The sequence below is a fragment of the Squalius cephalus genome (assembly GCF_949319135.1).
Source record: "Squalius cephalus genome assembly, chromosome: 20".
NCBI classification, from domain to species: domain Eukaryota; kingdom Metazoa; phylum Chordata; class Actinopteri; order Cypriniformes; family Leuciscidae; genus Squalius; species Squalius cephalus.
The window spans coordinates 23,749,787-23,764,330 of NC_137141.1; the positions used below are offsets into that span (position 1 = coordinate 23,749,787).

Here is a 14,544-nt window from a genome sequence, read left to right on the forward strand (position 1 = left end):
AAAAGTAACTTTCCCCAACACTGTATATTACCCTGGACTTTAAGGTACTTTTGATCATCTTTAAATTAATAAGTTTTAACTGGCACACACTGGGAAACCAGCTGTGGCATACTGTAAGCAACTCTTACCAGCCTTAGTAAATAAATAAATAAAAAAAGACAAGAAATCAAAACGAAACAAAAACAAAACACAAAACAAAACATTAAAAAAAATAAATTCACATATGGCGGGGCAGCTTGCTGCTTTAAGGAACACTGCAGAGAGCTATGCTATCAGGAAGAGAAGACAGGGAGGAAAAACAAAAAAGCCATTAAACAAGCCTTTTTTCTTTCTTAACTGTAGCCATAACCTTATGGAAATGTGCTTTTGTTTTCATCATCTTTTTCATCTTCTCTCCACACATGATAATATCCATACCGCTCTGTGATTTGCCTTCCTTTGCTTTTTGCCCATCTCTTTTGTGCTCTGCAAATCTCTTGTCACATATGTAAGACGTGGAGAATGACATAATTACGGTTTGCGAGGGTCTCTTTCCTCTCCTCTGCCCCCTCCCTGATGAGGAAGCTAATTGATAATGAAGGCCCCGGACGACTTAAAGCTGACAGACCTTAGTATCTGATTAGGAATTCATGAAATGTGACAAGGATTCCTTTTTAAAAGTACAGACAGAGAATCGTTTGGCGGTTACTGTGTGCCTTTACAACACAAAATATTATTCATGATTACATTCCTTTTGGAGGGTTGGGGGATGGGGAAACAGCTTTGCTATAACAAATGCATTAGTATTATATTACAAAGGGTGTCATTGCTGTCCACCGTTAATCCCTCATGGAGAGAAATAACTGGAATTCATATTGGGCAGCAGCAGCGGGTAAGCCATCGGTTGCAGCACTTGTCATATTTCAATCAAGGCTTAAGCCAGCAACCGATTCCTGTGCCCAGCCCCCACGAACCACCAGAGAAAGAATTAATGAATTAGCTATTGATTAAATTCCACTCGAGCAAATCTAGCGTGGCAAATAAATGAACTGTTTGGGGCATGTGTAGGCCACGGCCAGCCATGTCGGGCCAATCGATCAGTAGTTAGTATTCTATTGGGAGAGAAGTACAACACACCAGTGATATGACATGAGCGTGGGAGACAGCACTGTAGAAAATGTGTGAATTATGGCTTACTATGGCACACAGAGCCCTTGTCCCTTCAAAAACACAATTTTACAGCATTTACACTGTTACACTGTGGTATGTGTAAGATTTTCTTATATTGTGTACAGTGTACCAGGTCTTCACTGGATGCAACCGATTTCAAGCTGTTGAAGATGCACTTCATCTCAGAACATTCAATGCAAGGCAACAGTAACAGTAAAAGCTATATATCCTACTTTATTTTCCAGTGGAAATAAAATAAAATAAAAGAATTGTTGTGTAAATGTTGTATAAACAGAGGTTTTAGCGTTTGAGGGGACAAATGTCAAATGCTGACAAAAAACAAGACCATTGGGAACAATCTGCACAGTCCACTTTACAGTCAGCGATATATAATATAAGGATGCGCAATGCTACATCTAAATATATCATCCAATCAGTGACACTGACACCGCAAATATGTGAATAAGGATGTTAATACAGGGTTTAGGAATGTACAGTGTAAAACGTTAGCTTATCAGTCCCTCCAGGATTTCACGATTTTTTTGTGTGATTTTTGCGATCAAAATGACTGATTTTGTGGTGGTAATTTCCAGAAATTTGTGAAACAATTTGCAATTTTTATATTTTATAATTAGGACATCACATTTACGTATTATGTCAGATGCACAATAGTCATACATGACACAAATCACAAACAAAATGCATAAAGCTCGTTTATTTTGGTCTAATCAAATTCTCATCAAATTAACTTTTAAAACAACCTATGGGCAATTTTTCTACCTGACCTATGTAAATATTAACAGCAGGTGTAGTAATTTATACTGTAGAACTGTGTGTAAATCCTGAGTTGAGGTGTCCTGAGCTGCAGTAGGCAACCAGTTACTTATAGTGCGGCGTTTTGCATGGCGTCCCCACTGCGTATAGCTACGCAATACGAAGTGACCGTTCGAAAGGGAACTACTCGGTTACTATCGTAACCTCAGTTCCCTGAGAGTAGGGAACGAGTATTGCGTAGCCGGCCGCACTATAGTAACCTGGCAAGTTGTCGCTTCAGTCGTTAAACCTGCTAAAATGGCGTTTTTCGGGGACTAATATCTTTTACTGTCTACAGAGCCTGTCTTTCTCTGCTGCCTGTCTATGACTAATATAGGCTAAGGCCGCACCCCCTTGGCTGAGCCCTTCTGACGTGTAATGGCGTGATGCTAGCTCATTGGCGCACACGTCAGAGGCAGAGGTGGAAGTAACGAATTACAACTACTCACGTTACTGTAATTAAGTCGGTTTTTTGGGTACTTGTACTTTTTTGAGTATATTTTTAAATCTGTAATTTTACTTGTACTCAAGTACATATTAAACTAAGTAATCTACTTCGCTACTTGTAAAATCACATTTCGTTACGGAGTACAATTTGAATTGATATTCAAATCTTTGACCGGCATTTCGGTAGCCAATAAAAATATTCGATCGTAAATGGACCAATAAAACCCCTGATATTTGGACTGAAAGCCGCCGCAGTCGCAGCAGGTTTTGAAGAGCTGATCATAAGTGAAGGAGGCGAGGAGCTCAGAGTGATTAATGGCTGGACTGAAAGTTTGGAGAAACTACAATCTACATAGTAGTATTGTCAAAATATCTATATTTTGATACATATCAATACTGAAATATCTGTCAATACTCATTTTGGCTTATACACCGATACGAAACCAGCTACGTGTTCTCATTCTCTCATCTCAACGACAGCGAGAGCGAGTTTGACACACCCGCCTCCTCTCAGCGCGGGATTGCAGGTAGGCCTATTACGCATAATTTTATTAATAGCCTACCTGCAAGTTTCTATGGCATATTTTAATGGCAAATGTCACGAGTGCAATATTATAACGCGAGGGCACATTCATGTAATCGCAAAAAAACTGGACGCGAGCTCTCAAATATACGAATGAACTGGACTCGGATATTGAGTGTGCGCTCTCGGACTGTGTCATATCATGTGCAATCGCGATTGGCGAATCTCTCCAAGTGGTTCTCACTGCAGACTCAAATGACGTCCAGCTCCAATCTCTCCATGCTCTTGAATTAAACGTTGTCAAAAGTTATGAAAAATCTAGTCTTTTTTGCAAATTAAATTCAGTTTGAAATCAAGCTTCCTTGTGCTGTGTGTGAGCTATTGCAACAGTTAACGTTACCCTATTGTAAAGACAAATACACTGAGTGAGTAAATATTTAAGTTAGATTATTGTAATGGTTATTGATCAATGTTTAAATATGTAAACAAAAGCCTAAATTAAAATCTCACTGTATAAAGTGGACGTGTCTCTTCAGAATACTTGAATTAAACTTTTCCATTCAAATAGATTACTGTTACAATGAGTGTTGTGCTTTCGATGCTTGAAAATAATGATTGCCTTGACAAAATGGATGGACAAAAATGTAGATATTAAAATATTTAGTATGTGGTAGTTTTCCCGATGGTATTAAAAATTATAGGCTAGGCCTACTGAATACTGACATATTTCAAGGTGTCATATATTGAAGTTAGAAATTCCAGTATCATGACCACTAATTAATGTCCTTCAACAATAAGGTAAAAGCGTGTTAAAAGTAGCTATTTTCTACATAAATCTATGATTTGGTTGAATATTTATTGGTAATACATTAACTATCGCCAGCTAAAAAGTAACGAGTAACTAGTACTCAGAGTAGTTTTTGAGAAGAGTAATTTGTACTTCTACTTAAGTACTTTTTTGACACCAGTACTTTTACTTGTAATTGAGTATTATTTCAGCAATGTAACGGTACTTGTACTTGAGTACAAATTTTCAGTACTCTTTCCACCTCTGGTCAGAGGCGCCCGCGCCATTGGATGTGCAGTTGCCGCAGCACAGCCAATGAGTGAGACAGACACTCACTGTGCTAGCTGTGCAGCTGCAAAATGCGTTTTACATTATAGGCTTCAGTAAATCGAGGAAAAGGAGTTTCCCCTTTTCCCGCAACATCTGTATCCACGTAAAAATGCACTGAAACTTTAATTAAACTAGAGATATTTCTGGGTGATTATAATTTAATGTTTTGTGAGGTCTTTTTCATTTTTGCGGTTAAATTAGGAATTATGCAGGATCGCAAAAAAATGCGACATTTTGTTGATATTGCGTTGTATTCAGCGATCGCAGAATCGCAAAAAACTGGAGGGACTGGCTTATGAATACCCTGGATTAATTGTAAACCCTGAAAAATTATGAGCAGTGTTAAATGTGAAGCAAAGGGAGATATTTTCTTTTAAAGAAATTGCTTTTTAAGGACTACAACAAACGGCTGATAGGGACTACACAAGCTTCCTCCCCGGTTACTCGCATCACAAACCCTAACATTTACATAAACCCTGCCCCGGGAACGTGATTTATAGATTATCATGACAGAATATGCTAATCAATGACTAGAAGATAATTACACATAAGCTACCTAAATTCATTAACTAACCATTCAGAAATGTCCTGTTGCATTCTACATATTGTTACTTCTTCTTGAGTCTCTCCATCATTGTCTCCATCATTTTATGTTTAAACATAAAAGGCTAAAAGTTTTTGAAATTTTCAGTGTATGTCTGTGTGAGGAGGTAATTGAAGCTTCGCCCCCTGTGCTGGGAGCAGCAGCTCATTTGCATTTAAAGGGACAGACACAAAAACGGTGCGTTTTTGCTCACCCTCAAAAAGTGACAACTTTAACATGCGATATAAAAATATCTGTGGGGTATTTTGAGCTAAAACTTCACATACACACTCTGGGGACATCAAAGACTTATTTTACATCTTGTGAAAAGGGCATTATACCACCCCTTTAATTATTTCAAGAATAAAAAGCCCTTCTGTGTCTGCTTGACTGACTCACCTCGAGCTGAGCACCTGAATCTGAGGTTTGCTGATTTGGGCTGGTGTGTCCTCCACCGTGGTCACCTGAGTGCTGTTACTCTTCACACACGCGTACACGGTACACACCTCCACCTAAACACAGAGTATAGCAGTCCAACTGTACAGGTTAAATAAAAAACATGAAAAGGAATCTAAAAGTCTGAGACCACTAACAAATTGTTAAATTGAAAATGAACACAAATTTAATTAGACAAACATTGCAGAAACATAAATATTAATTCAAAATGTAAAATCCTTATTTTATGACACCACTTTTCTCTATTTATTTAAAGTCGTCATGAAACATTTTTTTTACCCTATTTACTTTTTCATCACACATTACTAGTCTTGTAGTGAACAACAAAAAAATGTTGTCGTGGTAATCTTTAATCAAAATTACTGTATTTGTTAATCTTTGTTAATGTTAGTTAATAAAAATACAGCTGTTCATTGTTTGTTCATGTTACAGTGCATTAACTAATGTTAACAAATACAACTTTTGATTTGAATAATGTATTAGTAAATGTTGAAATGAACATTAACAAAGATTAATAAATGCTGTAGAAGTGCAGTTCATTATAAGCTCATGTTAACTAATGTAGTTAACAAATGTTAACACATGAAACCTCATAGTAAAGTGTTACCAAAACGATGTAATTGTGCGTTTAGATACAGAAGGCCAGACCTGAATACTGTGTACGGTGAACGGCAAGAGTCCTCCCACTTCCAGTGATCCGGATCCATTGCTAGTGGACTCATAGAGGCGGCCATCCAAATAGACAGCGTACAGTGTGACTGCTCCATTTGGAACAAGAGGAGCTGCCCATAGCACCCTCACTGCTGTGCTATTTAGTGTCACCACCTCTGGAGGAAAGACCCCCTCGGGTTCTGCAACACAGAGAAAGCCACAGTAAATCACCCAGAAGAGCTCAGCGGACTATAGTCCTCATAAAAAAATACAGTCATACTGACATAACCCCAGCGCTTTTGAAAAGCTCAAGATTTGTCTCTTTAACCTCTGCCCAAACACAAGACGACGCTTGGGGAAAGCTTGAGGTCTTCATGAAGTCTGCAGTAGTCTCCAAAAGAGTAATACAATGACACCAACAATATCTACAGAAAAAGACCTGAAGGAAAAGCAGTTTTTCATTCTTTTCTCTTTTTTTCAGACTAAAATCGTGCAAGTGCTAGCATCAACACACAGCATATTCTACCCTTAATAGTCTCTGAAATGGCTTTGGGCTGCACTTTTCTTTCTGCCTTAGAAAAAGAACATGAGAGAGACAGAGAGAAACGAATAAAAAAAGACTGAGGCATTTTCTTAAAGCTGATCTGTGTAGTTTTTAACATTTTTACAAGTCTTTTTTCAGTCTTTTTGTGGGAGACTTGGAGCTTTGTAACTTTTGCAGATCTTATACATGCACAAACAGCTACCTAAAATATGAAAACGCATCATATTATGAACTAAGAATGAACAATACTTTTACAGCATTTATTAATCTTTTTAATGTTAATTTCAACATTTAGTACAAAAACAAATGAACGACTGCATTTTTATTAACTAACATTAACAAAGATTAATAAATAATGTAACAACTGCATTGCTCATTGTTATTTCATGTTAATTAATGCATTAACTAATGTTAACAAATGAGACCTTATTGTAAAGTGTTACCTTTTTTTAATGTTAAATAATTTCTTCTATCCCAGCTTAAAGTGTTCAAAACTACAGTATAAGGAATCCATTCATAGAAATCACCTAGGAAGTATAAATACGTATAAATAATTTACACTAACATTCAAAATTTAGAAAGTTATTTTTTTAGTATTTTTTTATGTTTTTGAAAGAAGTCTCTTGTGCTCAACAAGACTGCATTTATTTGATCAAAAATACATTACTAAAAAGATACATTACAAGATACATTATTAAAATTTAAAGGTACACTATGTAACTTTTTTAACTACTTCGCAGCAGTTACTAAAATAGTCAGAATATAACTTATTATAGGCGTACCGTAGTGATTTAGGATAAGACAAAAACAAGGATTGGAAGATGGATTCATGATGTACTCGCTCATTATATACATTTTGAACAAAAAAGTTACATAGTGTACCTTTAAAATAGCTGTTTTCTATTTTTTTAATTCCTGTGATGTCAAAAACTGAATTTTCAGCAGACGCTACTCCGGTTTTCAAAGTCACATGATCTTTCAGGAATAATTTATATAATGTTATAAGTGTGTGGGTATATCACACATGTATATCACACACATATGTTCCTAAGTTGTCTGGTTCAAAAAGAACCAATAATAATGCAGGAGTACATACGTCCATTTGATGTGTGTTCCTGAGCCCACTCATGTGTATAAATAATGTAATTTTATATGTACATCAGGGAACGCTGACAGCAATACATCAGGGAGGTCTGGCAGAATGAGAAAAAGCTGAGTGTCACTCTTTCACTTTCCCTCTTGCTTTTGGGGGTTCCTGCAGATGGTTTGTGGGCAAATTGAATCAGTCCTGGAGAAGTGCGCAGGGATTGAAGTACTGCACCGGGGGCAGAGGGGGTTAACTGGGCCAGTCTGGGGGATTCTTTCTACAGCTCGCACCATTTTCGCCTTCTTTTTCTTTTTTCCCCACTCTGTTTTTTTGCAAGCTCTTCCTTTCCCATGACAAATCACACTAACTTACAAAAGAAGACCAGAGAGCCTATTTTCCAGCTTGATGTGACTCTAGTAAACAGCTATTGTGACAACTTTGTAAGGCTCTTCTGAAAGAATGTAAAAAGGGAATGATTGATAAAGCTTTTTTTCTGAGGCGAGTGAAGTTAGTTTGTGAAAGAGAGCTGAAAGACATGAGTGTAGTGCTAATGACAGCTGAGAGATCAAATATCTCAGCAGCGGCTTTGAACAAGCCATTGGTTGACATGATGGGATAGGGAATGAATTCAATACAGAGCAGGGGTCCTGACACTTACATTCTCTCCAAAGAAAATGACTGCGGTTCTTACTCAAAGCCTCAAAAAGTCTCTCTTTAGGAGATATCCTTCTATCACAAAGGTCAACGTGAAGAGACCCCATCTGAGATATCTTCTAGTTAAGGTAAAGCACTTCTACTTTTACAGCAGATCTTACTGAAGGTTTATGAGGGACAGATAAATGTTTTGATATCGACAACTAACAGCCAACTGAACACCTTCGGCCATTCATTAATGGACGGCATGTCACTCACAATGATGCTCGAATAACATGTTAAGAGGTCATTCACACAGAATATGATTTTGTGTATAAAAACACAATAATATATGGAATAAAAAATTGCAAGGTCTAAAGGTGTGTTTTTTTAAACTTTTAATTTGAGTTTTTAGAGCACTGTGTCATGCACAAGATGCTGCAAAAGGTACAAGTCTTGAGCGAAATGGTCAAAAGTCTATCTAGTGCATGTTTATTTTGGAAAAGCAGCACAATGAAATGCAAAAAAAAAAAAAATTCTGTGTGAACGGGCCCTAAAATTAGGTGCAAGCTACTTAAAGTAGTAACCAACTACAACAAAGCTACTGAAATATATCAAATGATCTCTCAAATACTATAAAAATAAATATTCTATTTTTTTTTTTTATCAAGAGCAGGGCAGTAATTATCTACCAATAAAAGATCTAAATAAAGAAATAAAGTTTGAACAATCTGGTCATTTGCAGGAACTGTTTGTGCTAATCAACTTCCCAACGCACCATGTGAGACAGAAGACAGTTTAGGAGAGAACATTTGGTTATTGGCTCGATTATTGACTTAAATAGAAACTATTTGCTGGAAAAAGTAGCTTACTACTGAAAAGGCTATACTGTTTAGACACAGCTGAACTACTGTAGAGTTCCTGAAAAATGCTTAGTGCTTCCTTGTTACTCGCCATCACTGAACAAAAGAGCAATTATGAGACATACTTGGATGCGACCAATATCAGTGCTCTCCTGAAGCGTCTCTTTCCATATAATTTCTGCTGCTGCATTATTAATGCAAGACTTCGCATGGACAACCTCGCCTCCATTCCAGTTTTTAATTAGCAGGCTCTTAACATATACACTATCATGTAGCATAATATAATCTTTAAGTTCAACTGCTTTTAATAAGCTGCTCTTTAGGCTGTTAAATATTGAAGCTACCACTGGAAGTTCTTTGGTAAATGACCTGTAACCTTTACTTAGGAGCAAATGATCTTCTAATGTTTTTAATTATACTGATAGGTGGGAGCGAAAGAGGTCCAGATATGTTACGGAAAGCCAGTTGTTTAGATTCTGGTGTGTAAGGCAAAGGCACAAATGGATGTGTATGCGTATGTGAGAAGTTTGCTGAGCTTTCATCTGTTTCCTGTGCTATCAGTGGATCAGTACATTAACTGTGTGAGAGAAGGACAGTTTAATGACTATTGATCATAGCACAGAGGTCAAGATATCAACATTTTGGAAAAGGCAAATTCTTCTGCAGCTTGTGAGGTTTTCCTTTCGAGTACAGAGGGAAAATATTCAATCAATCAGTTCTTCTTCTCATCCGTTTTTTATCTCCATGAGCAGGGGCTGCTGGAGTGATATGAGAGAGGCAGGCTGACAGAAATCACAGGAACATTTGAAGTGTTGACAGGAAAACCATAATTAACCAATATCTTCAATCCAAATTCCATCCATTTAAGCATATAGAGATGGTTGCGGTCTAGTAAAGTCCATATTTCAGCTGAAACCTTAAATATAATATAAGACGCTCTTTAGACTTTCACATTACTTGCATAGGTTTAGATGCAGAAAGCAAGATCCCACATATAAACACCACCTGGTCTTTTTGCTCTAGAATGTGATTTGAGCTAAATAGGTAAAATGTGTGATACCAAGTTTTATTAGTAATTTGAAACGTTTCTGAAATGTATAGTAGCGTTTAAAAAAAACAAAAAAAACACTTTTCTTCAGCAAAGATGCATTAAACTGATCAAAAGTGACAGCAAAGACATTTATAATGTTATAAAAGAGTTAAATTTCAAATAAATGCTGTTCTATCTATAGCTTTCCATACAACAAATCCTGGAAATTTTTTATCATGCTTTCTACAGAAATATTACGCAGCACAACCGTTTTCAACAGATTATAATAGGAAATGTTTTTTGAGCACCAAATAGCATATTAGAATGATTTCTGAAGGATCATGTGACACTGGAGACTGCAGTAATGGCTCCTGAAAATACATCTTTGTCATCACAGGAACTCCATTCAAATAATAGGAAGTGTACTTGTATGACTAGTTTTCAGTGGGGTGTTACCATGGCCTCCAGGTAAACAATCTCCCCAATAAGGACTTGCTGTAAATCTCAACACATACTCAAAGGACAAATAATAATAGTATGAATGGTATGAACAGCATACATGTAATGCTTTGGTTTATGCTAAAGATCAATCAAAACATTAGATTTCTAAAATATACTACAAATCTGGGGGCCTGTGGCTTGGCAGTCAAAATAGATGTTCGTAACAAACATCAATGTAGCACATACTCACCTCCATCTGTAGTAGTGCAGATGACCTCAGGGCTGGTTATGTTGTGGGCACCGTTGGACACAGTCAAGCGGAGCTTGTACGCCGTGCTGGGCTGCAGGTCAGAGATTACCACAGAGGTCACAGCGGGGTCAAGTGTAAGAGTTTGCCTGTGCTGGCTGGACAGAACCGTAAGAATGTAGTCCTCCACCCTTCCCTGCAAATCTTGCAGAGCTGGGAACAAAAAATATAGTAAAAGACAGGACACACTAAAGGTCAATCTCGAAAACCAAGTTCTCTAAACACAGATTCTTTCCAGAAATGTATTTTCGGTCAAGGGCCAGGATAAGTTTAATAATGTAGTGAATCTAGACTCTTACTGGGGGTGGACCAGTTGACCAGGATCGCCGTATGATTGAGAACTTGGATGGATACGTTGGTGGGGGTGAGGGGTTGCCCAGCCAGTGTGACCCCTGCGGCGACCTCCCCTGAAGCATAGCCAATGTCATTGTGAACCAGAAGTTTGTATTCGTACCATGTGTACCTGCAGCACATTTAAAAACATTACTCACAAGAACATTTTCATTATTATGGAATCTTGCCTTTGTAATATATAAAACTTATAGTATACTTATTTATAGAATTATAATGTACATGTAAAATAACTACATAGAAAAATATTTTATATATATATATATATATATATATATATATATATATATATATATATATATATATATATATATATATATATATATATATATATATATATATATATATATATATATATATATATATGATTTAATTAATACATTTTACATATATTTATCCAATCAAAAGTGTGGGGTCAGTAAGATTCTTTTATGTTTTTGAAAGAAGTCTCTTATGCTCACCTTAATTTATTTGATTTTGTTACAAATGGTAATTTATATATACTATATGTAACAAAAGAGTGAGGCTCTATAATATCTAATTGTGATACTGTAGTTGTGATAACAAAAGTTGTGATATCGCTGCAAGTATTTAAATATGTTACACAAATTCAAGCACAAAGTTAATCATTTACAAGGACTGAAAACATTTAAATGAAGTCAGACATGAATCTAAACGATAGAACCTGTGATACAAGGGAAACAACTGGGGGTTTTGTGTTGGAGTCTTTCAGCGTACACACAAGGAGTGCCAGAGAAAGATTAGCTGAAAACAATTTAATTCTATGGAATATTTGCTCAAAGTATCTTTGAACAGCATTAAAAAGATGGCATCGGTGCACAAAAACAGTTTTGTACACACAAGCAAAGTTTGCATTAAAGCTAATTTCAGTAATCTCACCTGCTAAGGCCTTTATCTTCATGAAACAATTTGGTTCCTGCGTAAACATTGTACCACAGATTCAAATCTTCAGGGGGACGTGAGGCCAGGGGCTGCTGGGTTTTCCGTCTCAACAGCTCAAATCTGAGGGCAGCGGAAACAGCCAGATAATCAGAGCCCGCTCCACTCCCACAATCCTCTTGCCATTTCACCCGCACCGCTGTTTCACTGCGTTTGTGCTTTTGTCTTTTCTCTCTCTCTCTCTTTCTTTCTCTCCCTCAACAGTAATGCTAATTTTGCCTGTAATCAGGAGAGCTCAGCTTAATGTGCGCTTTATAAGCCTAGTTAAACAAACACAGCAGCAGCGGGAAAAGTAGTCATGAATTTTAATCATCCGCCGTGAACAGACCTTTATTTACCACCTAATCAGCTCAAAAACAGACTAAAATATACAGCGAGAAAGAACAAGAACTTTTACGTTGTGCTTCGTTCTTCACAACCTAGGGAGACACTTGCTGTCCTCATTTAATTGGGAGATTTATGGATTATTCTCAAAAGATATTAGGAATTGCTTTACCATATGAAATGCTCACAGTTCTGATTACAATTGATTGAACTTTGAAGAACATAAACATTCATTTTAACACACATTTTACAACCATATATATATATATATATATATATATATATATACACATACATATATACTTCAGATAATAATAATTATATTTGAAGTATATAGATATGGTTGTAAAATAAATAAATAGATTTCACTTTGAAGAATGTAAACATCCAGTTTATAATTTTATAACCATATCTATCTACATAAAATATAATAATAATAATAACAACAACAACAACAAAAGTGAACTGGATAAATTGGATAAATTGTTATTATTATTAATAATACTACGGGGATGCTGAATGCTTGAATCTGATTAGTTGATGCATGTTCGCAATTATTTTCAGGGAAACACACAGCTTAAGTAGTTCCAGGCAGGTCTTGACCGTGTCTTGACTCGTCTTACAGTTCCATATCACTTCCATATTATTTCAAAGGTCCTTACAGCCTACAACAGCAACAGAACCAAAACCCACAATGGCACTGACCAAGCAAATAAATATTGTTAACAAAAGGATAAAAGCGACACATTATTTCCATGTTTTTTCGCCACAAAATTACATTTTATAATGTATTATGTATTTATTACTTATAATGGAAAAGCACATAGGCTACTCTCTTTACTCCCGCTCCCTCTCCCACTCAAACACACACACATACAGTACAGACACACACTCGCACAGAAACGTGTTGTCAGCGCTGCTGTGACGATTTTATCAGTAAAACAGTTTAACAACTTAAAAGCTACATGACATTTCTCACTAGGTAATAACGGCGCTGTTCTTGGAGCAGATAAAATTACAGTTTTGCTATTAGATGCTGCTGCCAAACACTGTTGAGAGACACACAGATTCAGGTAATTCATACACGCTTAATCTCTCTCTCTCTCTCTCTCTCTCTCTCTCTCTCTAATAACTGCATTACTCTGCTATTAATGGCTTAAGCCTCCGTTACTAGCTCTGAAATGACATTTTGGAATGGAACGGAGGCTTGACATTAGATGCGTAAGAAATTATTCCTACACACAAGATCGTTTTAAGGACAAAAACCTGACATATGTCTTGAAATACATTATCTGAACAAAGTTTTGAAGTGTGGTAACTGTAGTATAAGCGGAATAATTGAACTACAAAAAAAAAAAAAGCACACCCGAGGTGGTAATGCATTATTTTATATCTCGGGTGTGCATTATGTTTCTAGTCAACGGCCCGTCGTCAATTATTCCTTACATAATAAATAAATAAATAAATACATTTTACTTTAAAGAAAGTAAACATGCATTTTAACAAACATTTCACAACCATATCTATATACTTCCAATATAATAATCATTATAACAACAACAACAACATTAATTATTATTTTTATAAATCACTATTATAATTAATAATTTTATTATAAATAAATAAAATAAATATATTTAGTAGTAAATTATAATTGTCACAGTTGTAACACTACTTAAATGTGTGTCAAGAAACTAAGATGTAGTACAACGATTAAACATCTATCGTTACCTTATGTTGGGGCCGTTCGGCCTTGATGGGAATTGCCATGAAACAGCCAGGAAAGACTCACTGATGGCTACTACCGACAGGGATGGCAGGCCTTGTGGGATTGTGGGTAATGTAGTAACCAGTGTTGGAAGGCTTTCAGTGCATCCTCCAGCATGACCTCCCCCTCCTGAGCAGGCGAGGATAGTGATGCTGTAGTTGGTGTAGGGCAGAAGGCTGGTGACGGTACGGTTGAGTACGGATGTATTGGTGTGCGAGATGTGTGGATCAGGCATGCGGATCTCGTACCGCTCAATTTCTCCATTGGGTATGAGTGGAGCGGTCCATGTAACCTGCAGTGAAACACGGGATACATTTGAACTTGTTAGTATCTGAAGAATTTGACATCACAGTATAACAGTTCTTGTGGTCATGTAGTTATAAACTAAAATGGTTTCACAAGAGTGTCTGAGGCTCCAGAGAAGGGCCGGAGTCCAGCGCAATATCACAACACATCATCTCAGGCTTTTAGATCGATGAGTTTGTGGAACCGACGTC

At 36.6% G+C, this 14,544-nt stretch overlaps 1 protein-coding gene across 1 annotated transcript in view; it reads right to left on the reverse strand.

The window, feature by feature from the left end:
• Window positions 1–14,544, reverse strand: part of ush2a (Usher syndrome 2A (autosomal recessive, mild)) — a 210,294-nt gene that overhangs the window by 69,720 nt on the left and 126,030 nt on the right. The window contains exons 42-47 of the mRNA XM_079853829.1: window positions 14,011–14,339; window positions 11,896–12,018; window positions 10,944–11,107; window positions 10,588–10,797; window positions 5,737–5,939; window positions 5,032–5,144 (exon numbers count right to left, since the gene is read on the reverse strand). Of these exons, the coding sequence (XP_079709955.1) occupies window positions 5,032–5,144; window positions 5,737–5,939; window positions 10,588–10,797; window positions 10,944–11,107; window positions 11,896–12,018; window positions 14,011–14,339 (1,142 nt within the window). The remainder of the gene's footprint in view (window positions 1–5,031; window positions 5,145–5,736; window positions 5,940–10,587; window positions 10,798–10,943; window positions 11,108–11,895; window positions 12,019–14,010; window positions 14,340–14,544) is intronic.